Source organism: Catharus ustulatus, chromosome 13 (genome assembly GCF_009819885.2).
Source record: "Catharus ustulatus isolate bCatUst1 chromosome 13, bCatUst1.pri.v2, whole genome shotgun sequence".
Lineage (NCBI taxonomy): Eukaryota > Metazoa > Chordata > Aves > Passeriformes > Turdidae > Catharus > Catharus ustulatus.
The window spans coordinates 14962499-14987444 of record NC_046233.1 but is presented as its reverse complement, the minus strand read 5'-3'; the positions used below and the strand labels follow the sequence as shown (position 1 = coordinate 14987444).

General features: G+C 60.6%; 1 protein-coding gene across 1 annotated transcript; it reads left to right on the top strand.

Annotated features, from left to right (window-relative positions):
• Positions 1 to 811: 811 nt before the first annotated feature.
• SEMA3F (semaphorin 3F) lies at positions 812 to 23030 on the top strand. Its single transcript, XM_033071271.2, has 18 exons — positions 812 to 966; positions 3942 to 4105; positions 12296 to 12456; positions 12623 to 12685; positions 13079 to 13198; positions 16703 to 16796; positions 17114 to 17233; positions 18169 to 18308; positions 18386 to 18500; positions 18687 to 18756; positions 18863 to 19007; positions 19120 to 19342; positions 20170 to 20258; positions 20573 to 20614; positions 20770 to 20927; positions 21020 to 21087; positions 21543 to 21676; positions 21755 to 23030. The coding sequence occupies exons 2-18, from the start codon at positions 3985 to 3987 to the stop codon at positions 22163 to 22165; spliced, it is 2274 nt and encodes a 757-aa protein (XP_032927162.1). The 5' UTR covers positions 812 to 966; positions 3942 to 3984; the 3' UTR covers positions 22166 to 23030.
• Positions 23031 to 24946: the final 1916 nt, after the last annotated feature.

Below are 24946 nucleotides of genomic sequence, written 5' to 3'. Positions count from 1 at the left end.
GAGCAGGGGAACTGAGACCTGTGCCTGGCATTTGGGGGACTCCAAGGTGTCCCCTTCAGGCAGGAAGGACCAGAGCTACGGAGCTCAGCTGCACAGCACCTGCCAGTCATTGCCTTGGGTGTGCGGGGAGGACGGTGCTGGGCAGTGATCATCCAGGGCAGGGGGAGAATGGTCCCTGGAAGGGATACTCAGGAACCAGCAGATGCTGGATGCCAGGGCACAGGTACTGAGCTGGAATCACCCAGGTGCCAGCAGGCCCCAGGGCTGCGGGATGCCGTGCAACCAGAGTGGACAGAGGTCACCTGTATGTCCTGGGCTGGAGGCCAGGGGTCACCAGTGGGGGTACCCGGGGTGGGGGCGGCAGAACGAGCAAGGTGGGGCCAGGGACGGCGCCCCACTCCCAGCACTGGGAGATGTCGCGTCTGGGAGACGGCTTCGGTTTCTCAGCGGAGCCAGAGCTCTGACAAAGCCGCCGACTCGCCGGGGCTCGGCTCCCCGCAGACCCCGCCGCCCCGGGCCGCCCCCCGCCGCGGCAGACAAAGGAGGGACGGCACTTATTTATCCGCCTCCTTCCCGGGACCGGCGGCAGGGTGGTGGGCTACGGAGGTGCGCCGAGCCACCGGCGGGCCGGCAGGGCGAGACGGGGCACCGCCTGCACCCCGCAACAAAGGGCCGGAGCAGGAGGTGAGCGGCGGGGGCGGCGCCGGGGCTCGAACCTGCGGCCCGGGGCGCTGGGCGTGGCCGGGGGCGGGTCTATGCAAACGACGCCCCCCGCGGCGGGCCCGCAACGGGGCCCAGTGGGCGCCGGGCCCCGCCCGGTGCCTGCCCCGCCCCGCCCGGCGCTCACGGGCCGGGGCCGCGGCGGCAGTCGCGGCCGAGAGATGGCGGGGGGCCGCGGGACCCCGGCGCGGCGCTGAGCCCCGCCGCCCTCCTCAGCGCCCCTCCGCCGCCGGGACCCCCGCGGAGGTAAGAGCGGCGGCGGGCGGCGGAGCGGATGCCCCGCGCGGGGGGCGCCCCGGGAAAACTTTCCGCCGATCGGAACTCGCGCGTGTGGGTCCCCCCCAAGCCGCAACTTGTCGGTGAAGCGGGCAGGTGGGGCTTGGGCTGGTGCCGGCGGTGCGGTGCGGTGCTGGGACCCCATCCCCGAGCTGGCGGCGGCGCAGGGTGCGCCGGGGAATCCCCGCTCCCCGCCTCGCAGCGGGTTATACCGAGGTGGGGGGACCCTGCCGGTCCCCCTGCTCCCGGGAGCCGCGGCTGGGCAGGCGCGCCCCGGTCCCGCTCGGGGCGGAGGGGCTGTCGCACCGGACGGGGGCTGGAAGGGAGCTCCCGGGGCATGGGGCTTGCGGTAGGGCTCGGCGGCGAGCGGGTGCCCAGGGAGGGGGTGCCGGGGGACACACACACGCCGGAGAACGCCCGGCACCCTGGAGGAGGCTGCCGGAGCCCGCCCCGGTGGGACGGCGAGCCCCGATGGGACGGCGAGCCCCGGCAGGACCCGCGCCCCGGCGGGCTGGGGCTGCGCGGAGCACGCCCGGGCGGGGGGCGCAGGGGACAGCCGGCGCTCCCTGGGGACAGGCCGGGCGTACCAGAGCGCAAAGTTGTGCAAAGTTATTTCCCGGGTGCGCGGGGCCGCGCTGGACATTTAGCGTTATTGTATTATGTTGTGGGGGTTTTTTCCCCCTATTTTTCCCCCCTTCCCACTGATGGCACCGCGCGCCGTGGCCGGAGGTGGGCCAGGTTTCCCTTCCACTGCCTATCCTGCCTCTATTGCTTTTCCCTCCCAAAATATTTCCTGCTCTCTCCCGAGGCCGCGGGAGCAGGCGTGCGGACAGCCGTATCCCCGAGTCCCCCCGGGGTACTCCCGAGGCATTCCCTCAGCCCTCTTTGGGGCTCGATCCCCAAAAGGAGCCCCTCTTCCAGACGAGAAAATCTTTCTCTAATTGCTTGGGCTCGGCGGCGCTGGGTTAACCAGCCTAGGGAAGGGGGGTTAAAGCCGAGTGGGATTTTGATCTTCCTGCGGCAGCACAAGCAATGGCCAAACTTTAATTGCTAAAAAACCCCTCCAAGCTCAGACAGCCTGGGGGCTGGAGGGCAGGAATGTGGCCGCTCTCCCCTGGAGTTCTCAGTTTCCCCGGAGTGCAGATGACCCTGGAAATGGAGATTTCCTGGCCAAGGTGCACTCCAGTGGCCCGTTTCCCTTTTTGCTTCCTTGGAATTTGCCTTTCCCAGCCAGGTCTGGGTGCCCCCCACTCACCGCCGGCCCTTTCCCCTCTCCTCGCCCTGCGCTTGCTGCGCTCCCCTCCTCTCCCTCTTTTCCTTTGTTTGCCATCTCGCTCCCAGTCTCTGACGCGTACGCCGCTCCATCCAAATGCAATAGTAGGATTTGCCAGAATTATTTCCTAAAGCTGCCGGGGAGAGGGGGGAGGTTTGGATGGGGGGGGTTATTTAACTGCAACCAACTGGAGTTTTGGCTGGTGGAAGAATTGGGGGTGCAGGCTGTCCCAGCCTGGCGCTGATGGGAAGGGCAGAGCCTGGGAATGGGTAGGAGAAGGGGGAAGGCAGCCTGAAAAGGGACCGAATACCAGTACAATGGAGCAGAGCTGGGTGTGCTCAGGGACAGAGGAGCAAATTGAAATATTTACTGACCCCAAAGGCAAGAAGGAGAAAAAAAATATGCAGCTGCAGGGAACAGTGGTGCCACCACACTCGGGGTCTTGCCCTGCTGCTGGTGACAGTGCTGCTGCCCTTGTCCTGCTCGGGGCTGGGGCTGGCCGTGTGGGTGCTGTGCACTGCAGGAGAGGCCAGCCAGACCACCCGGTGGGGTGTGAGATTGTGCTCCTTGCAGCTCAGCATCTGTCTCCAGGGTGCCCCAAAGGGTTCCCAGCCATCCATCCAGCTTTTTTGGGTGTGCCTGTGCCCTATGGGGCTGTGTGGTGGCAGCTGGCAAAGCCCTGGAGGGCATGGCTTCCTGGGGGTGTCACGGTGGGGACCCCTGTTCCCACAGAGTCTGACCCCCTTTGGCTGGGCTGGCTGGACACTCCCCACGTGTGTGAGCCCACCCGCCCACGGTGGCACAGGGCATCCCACCCAGCCGTGCAGCTCCCTGGGGACAGGAGGGGCTTCCCATCGCGGGCCTCCTCCCAAATCCTGCCTGAAGTGCCTGGAGACCCCCAGGAGGGTGCTGCCTCGGGAGAGGGGTCTGGCCCAGGGGACAGTGCATTCCGGAGGGGCAGTGGGGTGCGGGGGGAGCCCACTGTGCACCGTGCCGTGCCGGGGTGCGTGTGTGGCTTGCTGGAGGCAGCTTGGCGGACTCCGCTCAGTGCCGGAGCCCCAGGGAGTCCAGCTGCCTGGCACACAGGCAGGGCTTTTTTTTTTTTCCCCTCTTCTTTTTCTTCCTCTTTTATTTATGAAAAAAAAATCCTTTTTTTTTTTTTTGTACGTTCTTGGAATAATGAAGTCCAGATTTCCTTCATGTTGGAAAGATTTGATCCCAGCTCTGTTTGCTGTGGCTTTGCTGGGGGCTGGGAGGAGAGGTGGGGAGGCAAGGGCTGGGAGCAGGACCCCTTTGGCTGGCAGGGCAGGGGGAGCCAGCCCAGCGGGGGCTGGAGATGCTGCAGCTGAGGGGGGTGTGAGGAGGGATGGAGGGATGCTCCTCACCTGGCTGAGGCTCGCCAGCTGGGGTGGAGGAGGGTGCTGCAGTGGCTCTCAGTGTGCTTGCCTCGCCCTACATTCTCACCAGGGAGGTGAGGCTGTGGCACCCCGATTTGTGCCCCCCACCCCCAGTCTGTGGAGCAGAGTTCAGCTTCCCAGGGCTGGCTTCCAGTCCTGCCTGGAGGATGCTGCGTGCCAGCGGGCAATGGAGAGCAGGATGTGGGGCTTGTAACCCGCAGGGGGTGGTGGGTGCAGTGAACTGACGTCCCTCCCTCGTGTGCCCTCCTTGGCAGGCTCGGCTCCCCCAGACTCCCCTCGATCTTGGCGCCCAGGTGCATGCCCACCATGCCCGTGGTCGGTGTCCTCCTCTGGGCCACCCTGCTGACTCTGGGCTGGCGGGCTGCCCATCCCAAGGACCACGGCTTCGCTACCCCCAGGGTGCAGCTCTCCTTCAAAGGTAAGAGTCTGGTTGTTGGAGTGGTGGGGAGGGTGGGACCCCAAGATGGAGAAAACCATGAGCACCCCCAGTACAGGCTCCTTCTTCTCGCTCGGGGGGCATCAGCAATCTGCACCCTCGGAAATCTCCATGGGGATCCTTATCCAGGTGTGGCTGAGCTCCCAATCTGCACCAGCACACACAGGACAGAGGGGCTGCTAGCCTGCCTAGTCCCCCAGTACGCTTGCTGTGGTGGGTGGGTGGGTGGCTCCCTCCATCTGGCAAAGCTGGGTGCTGAGGTGTGGGAAGCCCCCCCAGCAGCACCCCGATTCCAGACAGCAGCTTGACGCCACCCCGACCCCCCCAGCTGGTATTAATGCCTGGGAGCTGGCAGGGAGCCGGGAGAGGCAGGAGGGGAGGGTGCTGGGTGGGGGGAAGGGGCTTAACCCTTTCATACCGGGGCTGCTTAGCCCACCCAGCACTGTAGGAGCTGTGGGGGCACCCCTGGTTCAACTTTGGGGTGCACATTGATGGAGGGGTTTGTCTTGAGCTGCTGTTTTTGAGGTTGCTGCTAAGTAGGGTAGACTGCGGCTGAGGCAGGTCCCAGGGCTGCAAACCTTGAGGACCAGAACGGAAATTGTTCCTGCTGGGGGCTTGCCTGCTTGGATGTGTGTCAGGAGGTGACAGACGTGAAGAGTCTCATGTCTGCCTCCCCCTGGGGTCCCTGGGAGAGCTGTGGCTGTGCTGCCTGTGCTCCTGCTTTGCTGTCCCACTGTGCCTTTGCCCTCTGGTCGCCCGCTGTACCTGCAAACCCAAGATGTGGTGGCAGAACTGATGGTGAGCACGGCAGAGCCAGGCAGGAGGGGCCGCGGGCTGAGAGCAAACGCGGTGAAGCAGCAATAGCCATGGGTGTTACAGGCTGGTCTTGACAGAAAAAATGGCTGGTATGAAGAGTCTGGGGACAAGTCCAGGCTGGAAAGCAATGAGCAAGTTCCTCCCCAGAGGCAGGCGCCACTTTCCTCTCCAAACAGCGTTTCTGGAGGGTTTTGGGGGCTGCTGGGGCACTTCAGCTGCTATACAGATGCTTCCCTACCTTGGTTTAAAACACCTTTTCCTCACAGCCGTGGGGAGGGGAAGGTCCAGCAAAGTCTCAGCAGGACCTGGTGCCCACTGCCACAGTGTGATCCAGGAGTGAGATTAATTCCAGATAGGCATGGTTAAGCTTGCAGTGCCACAGGTTAGAGGCTGGCTTGGGGTTGGTTTTTTTTGGCCCCAGCTGGTTGGAGCAATGGTTGCTGGCTGTGCTCAGGATCTCCCTCCTGCCTGAGGTGGTCTGGCAGGGCTCCCCCTGCCCTTGCTGCCTAGAGGGGGGATTTGTGGTGGGAGAAGGGCTGATGTGCACTGGCACATAGAGAAGAAATGCCAGCGGTGTGCTGGGTACAAGCACATCAGGGTTGGGAAGGGATGCCACTCGCCTCTTTCTTGTCTCTACTCTGACAAGGGTGGCAGTGGGGGAGGAATTTTCCAGGGTCTTCCTCGAGGGCTAGCTGGGAGCTGCACACCAAACTGCTGGTGAGCAGCTTCCTGAGCTGATCATCTGCATGCAGCCATAGAACCATGAGATATGGGGTGACAGAGGCACTTTGTGGATGGTCCAGCCCCTTCTCTTGCCTGGAAAGGCAGGGATGATACCCAAGTGCCTGGCCCCAAATCTCCCAGTGCAGAGAGTGGGGCTGGGTGTGGTGGGTCTGGGCTGGGGGACACTGGTGTGATGAGTTTGGCTGGGCTCTGCTGTCAGGGATGGCTGTGGTGCCACAGGGGGCCGGGTGGCCATTTGTGCAGTCACAGCTGCTGGGGTTGGGGTGCAGGTCTATCCCACAGCATCCCTCTGGCTAAAGCATCCCAATGCAGGGTGGGATCGAGGTGGCCTTGTGGCCAGGGTGCTGGGGAAGGAGCTGCCATGTCCCCAAGTGTGTGCCCCGGCGCCTTGCCTGGGAGGCTGTGCTGCCTGGAGCCCTGCCAGCTGCGGGAGCGTCTCTGGGTTTGTTTGCCTTTGCTTGTTATCGCGCACCAGAGGTTTGTCGCAGCTCCCCGGGGCCTGCGTCATCCTCCACGGAGCCCCGGCGTCTCTGAGTGCATGAAAAAAAAATACATCTATAAAACACTGAAGTGATAGGAAAGGGGTGGGAACTGAGCTGCTTGTGCCCTGGTGCAGGGTGATGGGCTGGGCAGGGTCAGTCCTCCCCCCGTTCCGTCACCCCTGTGGTCTCTTTACGTCTGTCCTCCTCTCAAGGCTTTCCTGTCCGTGTGCCGGCAGGAGGAAGGTGACCAGCATGGAAAGAACAGTGCTGGGAGCGGCTCCGGCACAGCTCCCTTTTGCCAACAGCTCTTCCCAGATCCCAGCCCAGTGCTGGCCAGAAATAGGGTGGATATTTTTAATCATCTCCGTGCTAACAATTCGCTCGCTCCCCACACTGCTGTACACATCCTGCGGCCCCCTCTGCTCTGGCCCTTCCTCTGGGCCAGGGGCTCGGGCACCAGAGAGGCTGGCCCGTTCCCCACGAGGATGCAGGAGGTGATGATGATGATGGTGATGGTGATTCATCCCTCCGTGTCCTGCTCCCTGTCCAGCGTGGGAAAAGCGTGCGGGAAGGAAGGGTGGGCTCTCACCCCGCATCACAGCGGGAAGCCCTCGAGGTCAGGGCATTCCGTGGGGTTTCCAAACGGGAGCCGCTCCCCCAGTGAGGGGAACAGCCCTGCTGGCACCTCTCAGAAAAGCTGTGGCTGAGGTCCAGCCGGGGGCAGCCCTGGCAGGGAGGGGTGGGGGTGAGAGGCAGGGCAGTTCCTGCCAGGGGAAAAAAGTTACTTTAAAAAGAATGAAGTGAGCATGGAGTCTCCTCTGTGCTCTACTGCCAGCCCCTGCATGGCCTCGCTCTTGCCTGCCTCTTGCCTCAGTTTCCCCTCCCACCCTGCTGGCATCTCTGCCGGTGGCCAGGAGATACCGGTATGCTTGATCCGGGCCAGGGGGTGGCAGATGGCTGGAGAGGAGCCCGGACAGGAGACCATGTCCTGGGGGCCACCCAGGCGCCCTCTTAAGCTGCTGCAGCTGTGGGCACTGCTTGGCGACAGCAGGATGGGATAAACAGGGTGGTACGAGCAGGGCCAAGGGCTTAGGGACAGCCAGTGCTGGGAATGTGCTGGGAACACTGGCACTGTTGGTCCCCACCCTGGCGGGAGTGCCCCATGCTGCTCCTCAGACCCCGTAAAGGTCATGGGGGTGCCACAGCCCCCTTTCCCCCTGCCCTAAGGGGCGGGGACATGGAACTGAACCCTGTGACCCCTAAGAGGATTTCCTTGGCTGGGACAGTGGGGGGCTGCGGCAGGGCCCCTCCACCCGCTGGGACCGGCTGCTGCTGGGGCTGAGCTCCCTGGCTCCGGCTGCAAAGCTCCATAAGCTCCTTAAACCCTCCCCCCTCAAAAACCTTGTGCAATTTCAGCCCCCTCCAAGCCTATATCTAATAAGCTAGTTATCCCTCAAATTAACAATGCTCCTTATGGAACAGCACGGCCCTTCCCGGGGTCCTGGCATGGGTGTTCTCTCCACTCCCGTGCCGCTTGGGCATAGAGCAAAGGGCCTGGAGCAGCCGCAGTTTCCACCCGGCACCGTGCCCTCCCCTCCAGGCCTGTGGAAAGAAATAATGTCCAAACATTGAACAAAAAAGCCCAAAGAGCAGTCAGTGGGTTGGGGCACCTCAGCTCAGCACTTTGCTTTTGGGGTGAATAAAGTCTTTTATTTTTTTTTTTTCTGAAGCCAAGCTCTTTCCTGAAGGGGATTTCATGCTGCTGGAGCATCCCACGACCCAGCCAAGAGCCTGGTCAGGTCACCACTGCAGAATGATGCTTGGTGGGGATGGGGTCCCCCCTGCCACCACCACTCGTTGGGGCACATCCACACACCGGCACTTGGGGCAGGCTGGCCCGGGAATGAATCAGCGGTTTCCGCTGAAAAAATGTAGATTTTCCTTTTTTGTTTTTTTTAATTGTTTTTTGGCTTGCGCCCAACTGGCCGGGCTGCGGTGGCTGCGGGGAGCACCCGGCCGGCACCTCTTTCATCCCGAGGGATTTGACCCGGGCGGCTGTAGCACCTGTCTGTCCTCTGCCGCGGGTGCCGGCACGGGCGATGCTCCAGGGGGGCTGGAGATGATCGGGGGTGGAAGGCAGCAAGCGGGAACAGGAGTCATTTCATCTCCCAAGCCCCTGCGAGGCAGCTTCGGTTTCCTCCCACCTGTGAATCGGTTAAATGGGAAAAGAGCTTGGCTGGGGGCCACGGAAACTCTCTTATTACATGTAATTAGCTTAATTACATCATAAATAACCCATCAAGGGGTAGCGGAGTGACGCTCAAACAAATAAGCAATTCTGCTTTCATCGGACGACCCACCCAGCTCTTTGATCAGCCCCAATAACAACAAATGCTTTAACCACGAGAGGGGACACATCCAGCCCCCTATCCCTCTCCTGGCATTGCTCCCCATCCTGCCCCTCTGACGCGTACCCAAAAAGCTGCATCTCAAATTTCAAATAGGGAAAAAAATTAGTAGGGAACATAATCAAAATTTGGGGCACGCTTCTAAATTTGTGGGATAAAACGCTGCAGGATGGAGATGGGATTTATCCCTGCTGTGCCAGGCTCCCTTGGGATCAGTGCTGGGCTTCTCCATCGGCATTTAAAGTGAATTCATTCTTCCCCATGCAAAGAAAGGGCTCCCGAAAGGCGCTGGCTCCGCCAGCCGGGCGGGGGGTGGGGGGGTAGGGGGGCGGGAGTGCGGTTATTGAATATAAACACGCCGTGTAATTTACATGCTAATTATGTTGAATGCGCTACAAGCCCATAATTAGAATCTAATTAGGTGAGAGCGCCTGTAATTGGTTTTGGGGAATGCAGTGATGGTGCACCTGGGGAGGTGACCCGCTCGGGGTCGTAATGGCATTAACTCTTCATGCTGGTGCTGTTTGGGGGGATCGGGGAGGGTTTGGGGGGCTGGGATGGAGTGAGGAGTCCTTCGGGGTGCTCGGTTTATCGAGAACCCCCAAATCTCCCTTTTGCTTTGGAGATCAGCACTGGTCTCCGTGCCAGCGGGTGATGAATAGGGACCCCCTGTCCGATGGGGGCCAGTGGTGACAGCCAGCGAGGGTGGACAGCTGCCGGAGCTGGGAATGCAGCCCGAGATGGGCACTGCAGGGGGAATTTGGCTTTGCAGAGCGTGCAGCGGGGCGGTGGTGCCGCGGGCAGAGCAGCGCATCGCGCCTTGCTGCCAGCCTCGGCCTCCTGGCCGCCGGCATCACCCGAGGGCACGGGGTAATTGCAGCTGAGCGCCCGAGGACACGACACGATTGCGGGCAGCAGAGTCCCGGGGGGCTCAGTGGGCGCTCCGCGGAATGTGGGGACGGTCCCCGGGGAGGCCACCCTGGCTGTGATGCCGAGCGGCTCCTGGCTCCGGTGCTCGGCAATTAAAACAGGATTAGGCTCCCGGCCAGCCGGGGAAGCTCTGCCGGTGCCGGCATTGGCATGGCGAGGCAGGAGGGAATATGCTCGTTGGGGCGCATCGGCTAATGAGCCGGCTTCTCCAGCCCGACCGGGGCCCCTGCCCCACCCCATCCCCAGGGACACCCCTCGGCTGCTGGGGGCAGGTTTGGGGGTAAAGCGATACTAGGGATTAGGCAGTGCGATGGTTTGGGAGGTCAGAGGTTGTGACAGGGTCTTGCCCGCCCTGCCATTGTCTTTGGAGAGGGCGTTACGGGGCAGCGGGTCCGTCACCGCCCTGCTCTGGGAGTGCCCCCTCTGATCGCTGGGCCGTGGGGGGCTGAATGGGGCCCCCAGTGGGGGGCCAAGACCCTTTGTGCTACTGGTCCTGTTCCCTGCCAAGCCTTGGAGACGCCCATCCTAATGGATGTGGGATATTTGGGCGTGTCACTGTCATGGAACCCTCCACCACCAAGTGTCCTGGCACTCCAGGATCCCGGGGTTGTTGGTGCTGTCGTCCCCAGCCTGGGCAGGGATGACAGATGAGAGGGCTGTCCTGGCATGGGATGTCCTGTCCAGTGTAATTGCCACCCCTGTCTCTGCCTGCTCCAGGTGTCTGTCCTGGGTGGGAAGCCTGGGTGTACAGTTCCATCACTGGCAGGTGTGGAAGAGCTCTTCTGCTCTGCCCGTGTCACTCAGTGCCAGAGCCACCCTGCCCTTTCCTGCTCCCGAGCTCTGGTCCCCACCAACGCCAGCGTCATACTGAGGGAGGCACCAGCACCAGGAGTGTGGGGCACACACCTGCACACACACACTGCATGGGCCAGTGGGGCAGCTTCAGGACACAGGACAGGCAGGGACCAGCTCCAGTGTGCCACAGCACAGTCAGGGACTGCTACAGGACAGGCTGGGGACGCCATGGGTGGCATGTGAGCCAGCACCAGCAACAGGGAGCATCTGGAGCCCAGATGGGCCAGGCAGGAGGAGGAGCCTGCTGTGGGTGGATGGGTGAGCAGCTCCCTGGCCCCCCATCCTTGGCACTGTTCCACTGCACCTCTGCCATGTGCCCCCCCGCCTGCAGCCCAAATTCCAGCCCCTGCTCACGCCCACCGTGCTCATCCTGTCCGTCCAGCCCTGGCAGAGAGGCAGGCCCCCAGGCCGGGGGCGGTTCATGGCACATCCCATGACGCAGCTTCCCAGCTCTGACCGGTTCCCACACTGTGCGTGCACTGGCCTCACTGCCACGGCTGAACGGGTCCAGCATCTGCACACTGGCCTGCTGTGGGGCTGGGGAGCCCTGCTACCAGCCCTGGAACAGAGGGGCTGCCCTGAGGGGGAAGGGACCCTGGGGGCACCTGTGGGATATTGCAGTCCCTTGTGCAGCCGGGAGGTGAGAGGTCAGGGAGATCTGCAGGCACTTGGCCTCCCGCTGGGAATGGAAGCTGGCTGCTGGAGCCATGCCCGCTGCTGCCTGGAAGCCGGTGTGATGCTTCCTGACACTGACCTGCAGGACCCTGCTCTGCTCCTCCCCAGGAAGGGAGGTCCCCAGAGCTGTTCCCAGTGCTGCACAGGGCACCCCTCTGCATGGAGGGACGAACCCCACAGGGTGAGGGTGCTCACTGGATCAGTGTATCATGGATGTGGCATCCGATGGCTGTTGGTGGCATCTGATGGCTGTTTGTGGCATCCAGAGAGGGTGACACCTTTTAAAAGAATGGCATCTCAAAGGGATTGACTTCAGAGGCTGATGGCATCACGTAGAGGTGGCATCCAATGGCTGTTGATGGCATCCTAAGAGAGCAGCAACTCTGAAAGGAAGCATATGGGGAAGATGACGTCCCATAAGGATGGCATCTGATGGCTTGGAGTGGTATCCAAAGGGGTGGTATCCAGGGCAGATGTCATCCCATGGAGGTAGCATCTGATATTTGGGGTGGTATCCAAAGGGGGTGACACCTTCAGGGGGAGTGGCATCTCCAAAGATGTGGCCTCCAGGACAGATTGTATCCTGTTGGGGATACAGGGTGTTCTGTCTTACTCATGCCCTGGCCCCTGCCGCGTGGTTCTTGGCACTGGCCCACATCATCTGCAGCACTTCTGCCTTCCATCTGGCTGCCTTATTGCACTTGTGAATATTCATGACCCTCATTATCCTCTTTCACTCCTTGCTCCCACACTTAGGCTAAAAATAACTTTCCAAGGGGGGATGGGGTGTGCAGGGTGGGTGGGAAGCTCATCACCTCCCCTGGAGCTGGTTCCTTGGGGTCCCAGCTCTCCCATCCTAGGAACCAGAGGCTTGGCTGGAACATGGGGTCACAGTGCAGGAGGGGGATGATGCTGGAAATTTTGGGAACTGTGGTCTCGGGGCTGGGGTGGCAGAGAGCCCCAACCTCCTGCCCCATCTCAGTGGCAATCTCCACTCCCTGCTGTGGGCTGTGGGATCTCCTGAGACCAGGTTCTGATGAATTCTCTTCTGGACAGTCTAGTTTGTCCAACTGGCCGTGCGCACCTCTGTCATTGTCCCTTGTCCTGCATAGAGGTGGCAGTATCATGGTGCTCATGGATTGGAAAGTGGGCACCTCTTCTCATGGGGTGTCCTCCAGCTGGGCCCAGGCTTGGACTCAGGGATGACGCTGGCAAAGATGGGGGTCCCTGTGGTACTGACACCTTCCCCTTTCCCCCCATAGAGCTGAAGGCGACGGGCACAGCACACTTCTTCAACTTCCTCCTCAACTCCAGTGACTACCGCATCCTGCTGAAGGACGAGGACCACGACCGCATGTATGTGGGCAGCAAGGACTACGTGCTCTCCCTGGACCTCCACGACATCAACCGCGAGCCCCTCATCGTAAGCGCCAGCGCAGGGCAGGGGGGAGCAGGTGGAGGGGGGTAATGGGCACTTTGGGCACCTTCCAGATGCCGGGGCGAGAGCTCAGTGGGTGTGACTGGTGCTGGTGGGGAAGTGGTGGGGCCAGGTGGGAATCCTGGTGTCCCCTGGGTTGGTGTTTCCATAGATCCATTGGCCAGCATCCCAGCAGAGGATCGAGGAGTGCATCCTGTCAGGCAAGAACAGCAATGTAAGTACCCACCATGAATCCCCTTTGGGTAGTGGAGTGGGGCAGTGCCTGGCACTGCAGTGGGATTCATATCCCTGTATCCTACTCTGGAAAAGCCATCCGCTAGCATGTACAGCTGTGTCAAGATGGGGTGGCACTCCAGGGTGTTGCAGTGTCCTGTCACCCATTCTGTTCCAACCAGGCAGGTCCTGGAGAGCTTTCAAGCAAGTAGAAGGCCAAGCTCCTATGCTGCTTCCTCCTACCAGCCGGGGCTGGGCCCTCCAGTTTGCTGGCTTGTGGCCCATGCCAGCCCCTGGTCCATGCTGCCCCATGCCCTCCAATGACGTGTTTCACCCCATGCCCACACCAACATGGCCCCATGCTTGAGTTGACGTGTTCTACTCTGCTTCCCAGGGGGAGTGTGGCAACTTCATCCGCCTGATCCAGCCCTGGAACCGGACTCACCTCTACGTGTGTGGCACTGGTGCCTACAACCCCATCTGTGCCTTCGTCAACCGCGGGCGCAAAGCCCAGGTGAGGGGTGGGAGGGATGGGGGTGCTGAGCTGGTGTCTGGCACGGTGGTGCTGGCACATCCACCATGGCACTGCCATGGGGTGGGTGCTTGGCTCAGCTCTGCTGGCTGGTGGGGAGGTTGGGGACTGAAGGTTGTGGGCAAGCGCAGAATGGGGGTGACCGTGGCTAACAGTGCTGTGCTGCTGAGCGGGGCCAAGCCATCTCTACAGAGCAAGGACTTCTCTTCACGCTGGAACTTGGCTGTTCTCTGATGGCAGCTTCCACACAATGTGCCCTCCCACCCTGCTGGCTGCAACCACTGCTGGATCTCCACTGGAATGAGGGACATGTCACCCCAGCTTCCCACTTGCTGCCGGGCTGCTGAGCCCCTCACCGTAGATTCCAAGGATGTCAGCACCGGTGCTGCACAGGGAGAACTGTGCAGGGATTGTGCCATCGCACGTGGCCATGTCAGGAGCATCCCTGGATGGATATCACACAGCACCAAGGACCACAATGTGCAGTGAGAGGGTGGCATCAAAGCTCCACACCTCCAGGCAAGATGTGTGGCCGACAGAGGAGCCTTTTCAGGACTGCCTTGAGAGGGAGGCAGTCTCTGCAACTGAGCAGCATGAGTGTCCCAGGGGTCCCAAGCCCTGTGAGGTGTCTGTCCCCTCCACACTGGAGTGACGGGTCTTCTCCTGAGGCTGGAGAGCGAGTCACCAGCCCAAACTGAGGGAGGATCACGGCGCTGGATATGAAGGATGGGCATCTGCCTCAGAACCCCCAAGTCTGGCATGGGCACTGAGGGAGGTGGATGCTGCTCAGACCATTCCTAATTGAGATTGGATTGGGACTGAACTGGAGAGTGACAGCATATGAAGAGGACCTAGGGTGCTAGTGCAGTCAAGGACAGTACAATTGTGCAGCAGAGTCAGTGGCAGTGTGGAAGTGTTCCAGTGACCCCATGGTGCTAAATAGCTTTGGTGCTGAGGCATTGCTCATCAGTGCAGGAGGAACAAGGTGGCAGGTGCCATTTTTGAGCCCCCAGGTGTGAGCCCAGCCTGGCTGACTGTGGGCAGCCATCTCTCCACTGTCTCCTACCCCATGCTAGGGCACCCCAGTTCTGTAGGAGAGAGCAGGATCCATCCTTGAGAAGATCCTGCTGGAGGCCAGCCCCACCTGGAGCATCAAGGAACCCAGGGAGACAGCAGTGCTGCTGCTCAATGGGCCCCAGCTCTTTGGGTCCCGTGCTCACCCCTGCTCTGGGGAGTCCTTCCCCTGCCGGTGCTAACTCTCTGCCCTGCTCCTTTTCCCCAGGGGTTTCCGTCGAGCCAGCCGGGAGGCCGGGAAAGCAGATCCACCGCCAGCCCCCTCAGCCCGAGACCAGCACAAAGCAAGGTGGGAACCGGTCTGGGAGCCCGCCGCAGCCGTGCCCACCTGTCTGCAGGGGCACACCAGGGCCGCGGGCTCCTTCGTCCCACTGGCATGCTTCCGACCCCTGGGCCGGGCGTCCCGTGCCGTGGGCACCCCCGCCATCCCCTCCCCTCCCAGTACAGCATCTCCCGGCCACCGGCCTGGCGTCGGCTTTCCTTCTCTCACTAACTCCTTCCTCCTAGTCCATGTAGGATCCCCCCCTGGGGGACACTGTCAGGGATGGTGGCTCTCCACCCACCGCTGACTTGGCCTGACTCCAGGCTTTCTGTGTCCTTTGGAAGTGGGACCATATGTTGGCAGAGCCACAGGGCTTGGGACGATTCAGGGGAGGATGCTGAAGTGATGTGCAGAAGATATTTGGGTAGGGCCTACAGAAATGTTACTGAGCAGCTGCTCACCTTGCCCCAAGAGGGTCTTGAGTCATCCTGTCAGGCAAGTGCATTCAGGGAGGTGACAGCATCCCTGGCCTCTGGGAACACCCCAGTGTGCAGCCCACCCTGACAGTGTCACCCTCGAGCCTCTCCCCTCCGGACTAACATGGGTCAGTGCATGGGCTGGGGAGCATGGGGGACATGGGCACCCTCGTGCAACCTGGGGCTCCCCCAGCTCCTCGGGTGGTCAAGGGCAAAGGGTGATGCTTGGCAGTGAGCATCTCCCCAACTAAGGGCAGGTCTTGGCTACCAGTTCCCCAGTGCCAGCTGGGAAAATGCTGTTGCCATTTTAACCCCCTCAGGTCACCCCAGTTCTTCTCCTTGCTGGGGAGAGGGTGTGTGTTTTAGCAGGAGCTCCCTGGGGGCTGCCAGCACATGCTTCCTGGCTGTTCTGATGCATTTCGAGGTGTATTACCTGGACAGCAACTCCAGCACCACAATGACTCCTATGTTACCTGACCAGGAGGGTGAGATGGTACAGCCAGTGCCAGGGCTATGCTGGAGAGAGAGATTGTCCATGTGAGGCATTTGCCCACTTCAGGAGTGGGGCCAGCATTGGTCAGAGGTGTTTGTGATAGTGGTGGTGGCACAGACTGCGCAGTGCAGTGATGCAGATGGTGAAACATGGCTGTGCCCATCTCTGGGCTTGGGTGCCCCAGGAGGAGCTGGTGTGAGCAAACCCTCCAGTGGGAGAGGCCCATGGTGAGATCCCAGCCCCTTACCCCCTCTTGTTCTCAGAGCCAGGGCTCCACCTGGACCCTGCTGGTCTCTCAGTGGAGGGTGGCTGTCACCATGTCCATCACCCATGTACCAAAGTCAGGGCGCAGGGCTGGTGGGCATCTGCCCCATTTGGTTTCTAAAGGTACCTCCCATGCCCAGGCTCCCCATGGATGCTCTGTGCTGCTGCTTTGTCTCAGCTGAAGGTGGTTCCTATGCCTGGGTGAGGAGTGACCTGGCTGGGCCAACCTGTCTCTGTGTGCCCCCAGCCAGCACCAACAGAGGATTTTGAATGTGCTTCCAAAGGCTGTGTGGATCTTGCTTCTGGCTGGGAATGTGTGATGGTGCCAGGGATGGCCATGGGGAAGGCAGGAGTGACAGTAGGGAGGCATCCCATGGAGCAGACACAGCATCTCACCGTGTGAAGAAATGCACTGGAAAATGGCCCCTGGAGAGAGAAATACAGTTGGTCCAGCAGCCAAGCTGTACCTAGCTGAGCCAAGCTGTGCCAAACTGTGCCAAGCTGTGCTGTGGGCCAGACCCTGCCTGCTGAAGCTGCTGGAAGTGTGTACCTTACTGCTGGAACTGTGTACCTTGCTGGGCAAACAGTGATGTGCAGCACAGCCAGCTGGAGTGAAGAGGCAGTCAGAGCAGGATTTTTTCCCAGACCTGAGGAATGGATGCCCCACTTCAGCCTGATGGCTCAGTCAAGTCTCCAAGTGGTGGAGGGCATGGAGAAGCACCCAGCATCTTCGGAGGAATCGCTCACAGGAGCTTCAGCTTCTCAGGAGACCTGCAGACCCGTTGTGTGGTCCATCCGCATCTGTCCTCGCTGCTGTGCACAATCCTGGAGGAGGCTCTCCTGGTGGGCTTTGGGAGCTGTCACATGAATGGAGGGGTGAAAGTCTAACCAGCTACCCTATTTGCTTCCTTCTTCAGGATTATGTCTTCTACTTGGAGCCAGACAAGCTGGAGTCGGGCAAGGGGAAGTGTTCCTACGACCCCAAAGTAGACACCGTCTCTGCATTAATAAGTGAGTCCTTTGGCTCCCTGGTGCCAGTGCTTCCTGTGCTAGGCAGAGGGAATATGCAGGTGGGATTGAACAACTGCTCCCAGGAGCAGGGTTCCTGCTCTGCCACCCCTGCCTGCTTTGGCTGGCCAAACACCTGGCCCAGCAGAGGTGGGGATCATGGTTACAGACCAGTGCCAGCCTCCAGAACTCTCTGGGGTGGTCACAGGCCATGGCTCTTGGTTGCCTGGTGGCTACCAGCCAGGACTGCAGTTGGTAGTTGAAGAAGGTGGGTGGATGGGATGAGGTGGGGATTCCTGACTGACCTCTGCCCTCTGCAGATGAAGAGCTTTATGCTGGTGTCTACATCGACTTCATGGGCACGGACGCAGCCATCTTCCGCACCATGGGCAAGCAGACAGCCATGAGGACAGACCAGTACAATTCCCGCTGGCTCAATGGTGAGTGCAGTGTCACTGACCCAGGTGCCCTGGGGACCTCATGGCTCCAGCCCTGGAGATGAGACCTGTCGTGTGGGACTGCATCCTTCTGCCAGAACAGAGACAGCATGGGCAGATGGATGGATAGATGGATGGACAGAAAATGTATGGGTGGATGATGGATGGATGGATGGATGGGTGGATGGATGGATGATGGATGAATTGATCATGGATGGATGGATGATGGATGGATGGATGATGGATGATGGATTAATTGATCATGGATAGACAGGATGGATGGATGGATGGATGGATGGATGAGTGTGAAGACAGAAGAGCAGGGATAGGTGTGTGGGACAGTGACAGACACGCCTGGAGCTTTGCTGGGCGGTGGGAGCAGACTGGTGAGAGATGAGGCTGGCTCTGTCAGTGTCAGTGCATGGGTTTCTGCAGTGCTGAGATGTCAACCGTGTCGCCTGCAGTCAGTGACCCCGAACGTTCATTGTGCCCCGGAGCACCCCTGCCTGCGGGGCAGCAGCTGAATAAACAGAGCAGAGCAGATGGGATGATCCTGCCGGGCCGGGGAGCCAGCGGGGTGGTAACCTGAAGAGGAGGAGCTGTCAGCGCTGGCTGGGCACGGGCTGATGGATGACAGGGAGAAGCTTCCTGAGAAGCTTCCATGCTGCGTGGTTCCTTCCTGGGGGGAAGACTGGTTCCCACCACCTTGCTTGTAGAGCTGATGTATCTCTTCAACCTGTGGACCTCAGGAATCCTCCCAGGTTCCCCTGGGATGCTTCATGTCTCTGCTGGTGCACTAGAATCACAAGAAGCACCCTCAGTTCCTCAGATGTAGCTCTCACCCTGTGATCAGAGCAGTGCTTTTCCAGGAGTGGGGTGATGCTGCAACAGAGGGTGCCACTGGGCTGACAGTGCTATGCTGTGTTGTGCTGTTCCAGACCCAGCCTTTGTCCGTGCCCAGCTCATCCCAGACAGCAGCGAGAGGAATGATGACAAGCTCTACTTTTTCTTCCGAGAGAAATCAGCTGATGCCCCACTGAGCCCTGGGGTCTATTCCCGCATTGGGCGCATTTGCCTGGTAGGTGTAGCAGAGGGCAGGCAGGGAAGTGGGCAGGGGGACAGGCCGGGCTTAGCACAGGGATCTCACTGTTGCAGAATGATGATGGGGGCCACTGCTGCCTTGTGAACAAGTGGAGCACCTTCCTGAAGGCCCGGCTCGTCTGCTCTGTGCCGGGACCCGACGGCATTGAAACACACTTCGATGAGCTCCGTGAGTGTGCGAGGAAAGGGATGGGACCCTTCTCTACCCCTGCAGGCTTGGGGGGCACCCTGGGCAGAACTGGGGACACCCCTGCTGCCCCCTGCCTCTTGCTCTTCCATGGGTAACTGCTCTGCCTGTACCCTGGTGTCCCTGCCCACCTTCCCTGTGGTGATACCTCCATCTTTCTGTCCCAAGAGGACGTCTTCATCCAGCAGACTCAGGACACCAAGAACCCTGTTATCTACGCTGTGTTCTCCGCCTCGGGGTGAGTACTGACCCTTCTGGCACAGTGCAGGAGAGGAGGGGGTCTCAGCTGGGTGGATGTCCTGGCAATGCCATGACAAGGGGTGGCAGCAGGTCCTTCCCCCCAGGTCAGTCTTCAAAGGCTCTGCTGTGTGTGTCTACTCGATGGCTGACATCCGCATGGTCTTCAACGGACCCTTTGCCCACAAGGAGGGACCCAACTACCAGTGGATGCCCTACACAGGAAAGATGCCCTACCCCCGTCCAGGCACTGTAAGTACCCTGGGCACCACGGGGAGGTGATCCAGTGACTGCCAGACAGCTGCACCCTCAGACCTGTGCTCGGGTACCAACTCACCAAGCACTGGTGACGTTTGTGCCACAGTGCCCTGGGGGGACCTTCACCCCATCCATGAAATCGACCAAGGACTACCCTGACGAAGTGATCAACTTCATGCGCACGCACCCGCTGATGTACCACGCCGTGTACCCCACGCACCGCCAGCCGCTGGTGGTCCGCACCAACGTCAACTACCGCTTCACCACCGTGGCCGTGGACCAGGTGGACGCGGCAGACGGGCGCTATGAGGTGCTTTTCCTGGGCACAGGTACCCACGCCGCGCACCGCGGGGAACGCAGCATGCTCCGGCGCGGCCCCGGAGGGCACGGGCACCACCAGGGCTGGCCAGAGCACGGTGCCCTCCACTGCTAGAGCGGGGTGAGGGGCTGAGACTGCCTGCCCCCCTGAGATCCCTGCCCCTCCTTAAGGCTCCAGACTGTTCTTTTCCTGTCCCAATGCCACCCCTACTGTACTGTCTCGTGCTTCCCATAGCCCAACTCCTATTCCTGAAGCCAGTGATCCACCATGGTATTTCCCATCCAAGGGATTTTACCATGCAACCTAGTTCTCCGCCTGTCCTGGTGCCTGTTCCAGGGGCCTCATCATCCAGCCTTATCCTTTCCTGACCCTAGCACTCATCCAATGTGCTTCCTATTGCCCATGCTAAGCCCATCATCATCCAGCCCTGTGCCTTGCCTGCCCAGTTGCCCATCCCAGAGGCACTGACATCCAGCCTTGTCCTTCCCAGACCTCAGTGCCTATCCTGGGGACACTATCATCCAGTGTTTCCACTGCTCCAAATGTGCATCCCAGAGTCCCCATGATCCATCCCGGTCCTTCTCTTGCCCTGGTGCATGTCCCCATGCATCTCTGGGCACTCTCTGGCACTCTGGTGGCATTGTCTAGACACAGATGGTTACCTGAGCAGGCACATTCCAGCCCGTACATAGCTACCTGCCACAGCAGGAGAGAGATGGGGCTGGGCCTGGGGGATCTTTCCTTCCCACGGCCCCAGCAGAGACCCCCTTCACAGACAGGGAGGACATGGGTGCCATGGGGTAGCACTGAGCACCTGGGCATTATGGTGTCTTGCAGATCGGGGCACCGTGCAGAAGGTCATTGTGCTCCCCCGGGATGACATGGAGACAGAGGAGCTCATGCTGGAGGAGATTGAAGTGTTCAAGGTACGGGCTGGCATGTCCTCCATCATTTGCTGAGTGTTCTTGACCCAGCCAACCAACCCCTTGGGACACCAGCCAGCCCCTTGAGATACCAGTCACTCCCTGGGACGCCAGGCAGTCCCTTGGGACACCAGCCACCTCTGGGCCAGCTCTGGAGGGACTCCAGGCTTTGTCCTCCTGCCTAGTACCCACTCAGATCTCCCCCGTGTGCTCTGCTAGTCCAGCTGCCTGTGGAGGGTCTGAGGTGCCCACCCCAGGGCTGTAGCATCAGTCCAAGCAGTCATCCCTCCATCTTCTTCATTCCTGCTCTTGTCCAGGTGCCAGCACCCATCAAGACGATGACCATCTCCTCCAAGAGGGTGAGTCATAGCACATGGCAGGGGCCTGGGTGGCCAGATCCCATCCCAGCCCCAGCTGTGGCATTGCCCAACATCACCGGAGCAGGAGATTTGCAGGGACCCTAATGCAGTGGGGATGAGGTAATATCTCACCCTGTCCTCTTTGTCCCCAACAGCAACAGCTGTATGTGTCCTCGGCCGTAGGCGTGACCCACCTGGCCCTGCACCGCTGTGACGTGTATGGAGAAGCCTGTGCTGACTGCTGCCTGGCCCGGGATCCCTACTGTGCCTGGGACGGCAGCGCCTGCACCCGCTACTCTGCCTCCTCCAAGAGGTACAGGGGGGCCAGGGAGAGAGAGGGAGGGACAGGTCAGGGAGGAACCCCCCAGCCCCAGGCTCCCCCTCTCACCTCCCACCTCCCCACAGGCGCAGCCGGCGGCAGGACGTCCGACACGGCAACCCCATCCGGCAGTGCCGCGGCTACAACTCCAATGGTGAATGGGGTCTGGGGCAAAACCTGGCAGCACGGGCACGGGAGGGAGGCTGAGCGTGCAGGGCTGGAGCTGGGGGCATGGTGATTCCTTGGTGGGTTGATGGTTTTGTGGGTGGATGTATGGGAGGATACATGGGGTGTGTGGGTGGATGAGTGGGTTGTTAATCGTGAGGAGGATGAACATGAATGAGTGGATGCATTGGGGATGAGAGCAAGCAGAGATGAATGGGTCAGTTCATGGATGGGTCAGTGGGATGGATGGGTGGATGGATGGATGGATGGGTGGATGGATGGGTATGTTGGGGAGGAGATTGAACAGATCTGAATGGGTGGATAGAGGGATGAATGCATGGATGGATAAATGGATGAATGGACTCCCCCCTGCTGGAGACAGAGTGGGCAGGGGAGAAGTGCAGTGGCATGGGGCTGACCTGGCTGCCCATGCCCCCGCTGCAGCTAACAAGAACACAGTGGAGGCCGTGCAGTACGGCGTGGAGGGCAGCACAGCCTTCCTGGAGTGCCAACCCCGCTCGCCCCAGGCCAGCATCAAGTGGCTGCTGCAGAAGGACAACAGCGACCGGCGGAAAGAGGTAGGGCAGGGCTGTGCTCAGGGGGTGCCGGGGGTGCCAGGTGCCAGCCCCCTGAGCCGTGCCCCCTCTCCCCCCCAGCTGCGGGTGGGGGGCCGGGTGCTGCGCACGGAGCAGGGCTTGCTGCTGCGCGCCCTCCAACTCAGCGACAGCGGCCTCTACTCCTGCACCGCCACCGAGAACAACTTCAAGCATACAGTGACCAAGGTGCAGCTCCGCGTCCTCAGCAGCCGCGCCGTCCACGCCGTGCTGGTCCAGGCAGAGACCCCCCTTGGCCTGCCAGGCGCCCCCACTCCCCGCTACCAGGACCTGCTGCAGCTCCTCAGCCAGCCTGAAATGGGACTCCTGGACCAGTACTGCCAGGGCTACTGGCGGCACACGGCCGCCAGCCCCCCGCAGCCGCTGGCTGGCCTCAAAGCCAAGGAGCAGCAGGACCAGAAGAAGCCTCGAAACCGCCGGAATCACCAGCCAGAGACCTATGGGCATACATGAAACCATCATCAGGGACTTTGCTAGCACAGTGGTCTATTTTTCCCCCCTTTTAATATTAAAAATATCTATAAATAAATATATATATATATATATATACATCCACGCACGCACACACACAGACACACGCGCTTCCCCTCCCACGGGAGGTGGTATTTATTTGTAGGCTGTACATAGTCATTGGGGTGGTGCTACCCCCACCTCCCAGCCCCAGGGAGGAGCAGGGACCCCTGAAGTGGCTGCAGCCACCATTCCCTCCTGCCAAGGACCTGCATATCCTGTTGTGCAGGGACCATGGGTCACCACAGCCACTCTCCCACGCAGCTGGGGCATAGCACCCTGCTGGGGATGGATGTCCTGGTGTGGGAGGGGATGATGCCCTGGGGAGGCAGTGCCAGACAAGGCGTGCTCACTCCAAGCTGGGCATGGCCATCATAGCTTCGTGCCTCAGTTTCCCCACACTGAGGTTATGGAGGAGCAAGTGCTTTCTGTGAGGGAGCTGTAGACCACCAGGCAAGCTGAGGAGGAGGGATAAGGGCACATGGCTGTGTCCCCTCCCTGGGGGTTTGGCAGGGATGAGATGGGACCTCAAGGTAGGACTGAGGTGTTCAGGCAATAATGAGTCTTGGCCCCAGGGTCTTTGGATGGAGAAGGGAAGGAGAAGGAGCCATGCTGGTGTAAAACCTCCAGCAGCTGCTGGTAACAGTGACAGTGGCACCCAGCCTATCAACCACCCTCTTGGGGCACCCTGGTGGCTGCAGAGGGTTGTAAATAGTTGTACATGGGAAACGCAGGGCTGACCAGGGCTGAGTCAGTGTCCCCTGCTGCAGCTAGCGACACTCCCAAATAAACACTGGCTTTGGGACAGATGCAGGCGCCTGCGTGTGCTCTGTAGGGGATGGAGCTGACCCCCACCTCATAATCCCCTGAGCCCTGCCGGGGCACAGAGGGCTGCCCCTGGGGGAGCACTGCATCTGGGGCTGGGGGGCAGGACAGGGGTATGGGGAGGTGGCAGTAGTGGATGGTAGTGCTGGGCGTTGGAGTACACTGGGCTGGGTGCTAGGTCCCGGGCTGTATCAGAGGTAGTACTGGGCACACAGGAGGCTGGTACTGAGCAGTACTGGGAGGACTTAGGAGAAGTACTGAGGCATTAGGATTTGCTAGTAGGAGCTGGTTCTTGGTGGTACTGGGAACAGTGGTAGGGAAGTGGTAATGGTTCTGTAGGGGTGGCTGGGGATTGTAGTGAGCAATACTGGGCTGTAGCAGGGCATTCTGTTCAGTATTGGAGATGCTGCTGGGCTCCTGTGGGCAGTCTTGAGAGGCAGTTGTGTGAGAGCCGGGGTGCTGGGGCTATGCTGGGGTTCAGTACTGCGTACACTGGTGGGGTCCAGAGCTCTACTGGGGTGATGCAGAGCTGTACTGAGGTGGTGCAGCACTGTACTGGGAGTGGTGCAGTGCTGTACTGGGGGCAGTGGGCTGTACTGGGGGTGGTGCAATGCTGTACTGGGATGGTGCAGACCTGTACTAGGGCAGTGCAGTGCTGTACTGGGGGCGCTGGGCTGTACTGGGAATGGTGCAGTGCTGTACTGGGGGCGCTGGGCTGTACTGGGCGCGCTGGGCTGTACTGGGGTGGTTCAGTGCTGTACTGGGGCAGTGCAGTGCTGTACTGGGCGCACTGGGCTGTACTGGGGTGGTGCAGTGCTGTTCTGGGAGTGGTGCAATGCTGTACTGGGGTGGTTCAGTGCTGTACTGGGGCAGTGCAGAGCTGTACTGGGGCAGTGCAGAGCTGTGCTGGGGTGGTTCAGTGCTGTACTGGGGATGGTGCAGTGCTGTACTGGGGGCTCTGGGCTGTACTGGGGATGGTGCAGTGCTGTACTGGGGTGGTTCAGTGCTGTACTGGGGCAGTGCATTGCTGTACTGGGGACGCTGGGCTGTATTGGGGCGGTGCAGTGCTGTACTGGGAATGGTGTAGTGCTGTACTGGGGCAGTGCATTGCTGTACTGGGGCAGTGCATTGCTGTACTGGGGCAGTGCATTGCTGTACTGGGGCAGTGCATTGCTGTACTGGGGGCGCTGGGCTGTACTGGGAGCTGCGCTGAGCGCTCCTGCCCTCTGGCGGCCGAGCGAGGCGCTGCAGGAGAGCCGCGGTGCGAGGGGAGCGCTGGGGACAAATGGCGCACACAGGGGCACTGGGCTGTACTGGAGTCACTGGGGCACTCCTGGCAAGGCCTGGAGTCACTAGAGGTGGGGGGACACCGGGGAGTTACCGCGGTGTTCCTTGGGATACTCAGTTTTGCTGCAGTGGCCACAGTGGCAATGGGGGGCACTGGGGACCTAAGTGGGGGCACTGGGAAGGCACACTGAGGGACCCAGAGACATTGTGGGGAGCTCACTGCGGTTGGGGTGGCAACACAGAGGTGGCACTGTGGTGCCCCTGGTCGTCGGGCAGGTTTTTTTCAGAATGGGAGGGACATGGTCTCCACACAGGAACTGGAATTGCTTGGGAACACTGAGATTTCTTCTATAGTCACTGGGGAATGTTACTGGAGAGGGCTTTGGAAACCCTGTGGAGGGTACGCGGGTGTCCCTGAGGACATTGTGCAGATATGACTGGAGGGCCTGGGGACGCTGTGGAGGTGATACTGAGCTGGCCTGGTGACACTGGGAGTGTCCTGGTGGATGGCTGAGCACACTAAGTGCAGCAGGGGGCATGGAGACATTAGTGGAGGGTTCTGGAAAGGTCCCTGCGGACACGGGGTGTGGTGACTGAGGCTGACATTCTGTC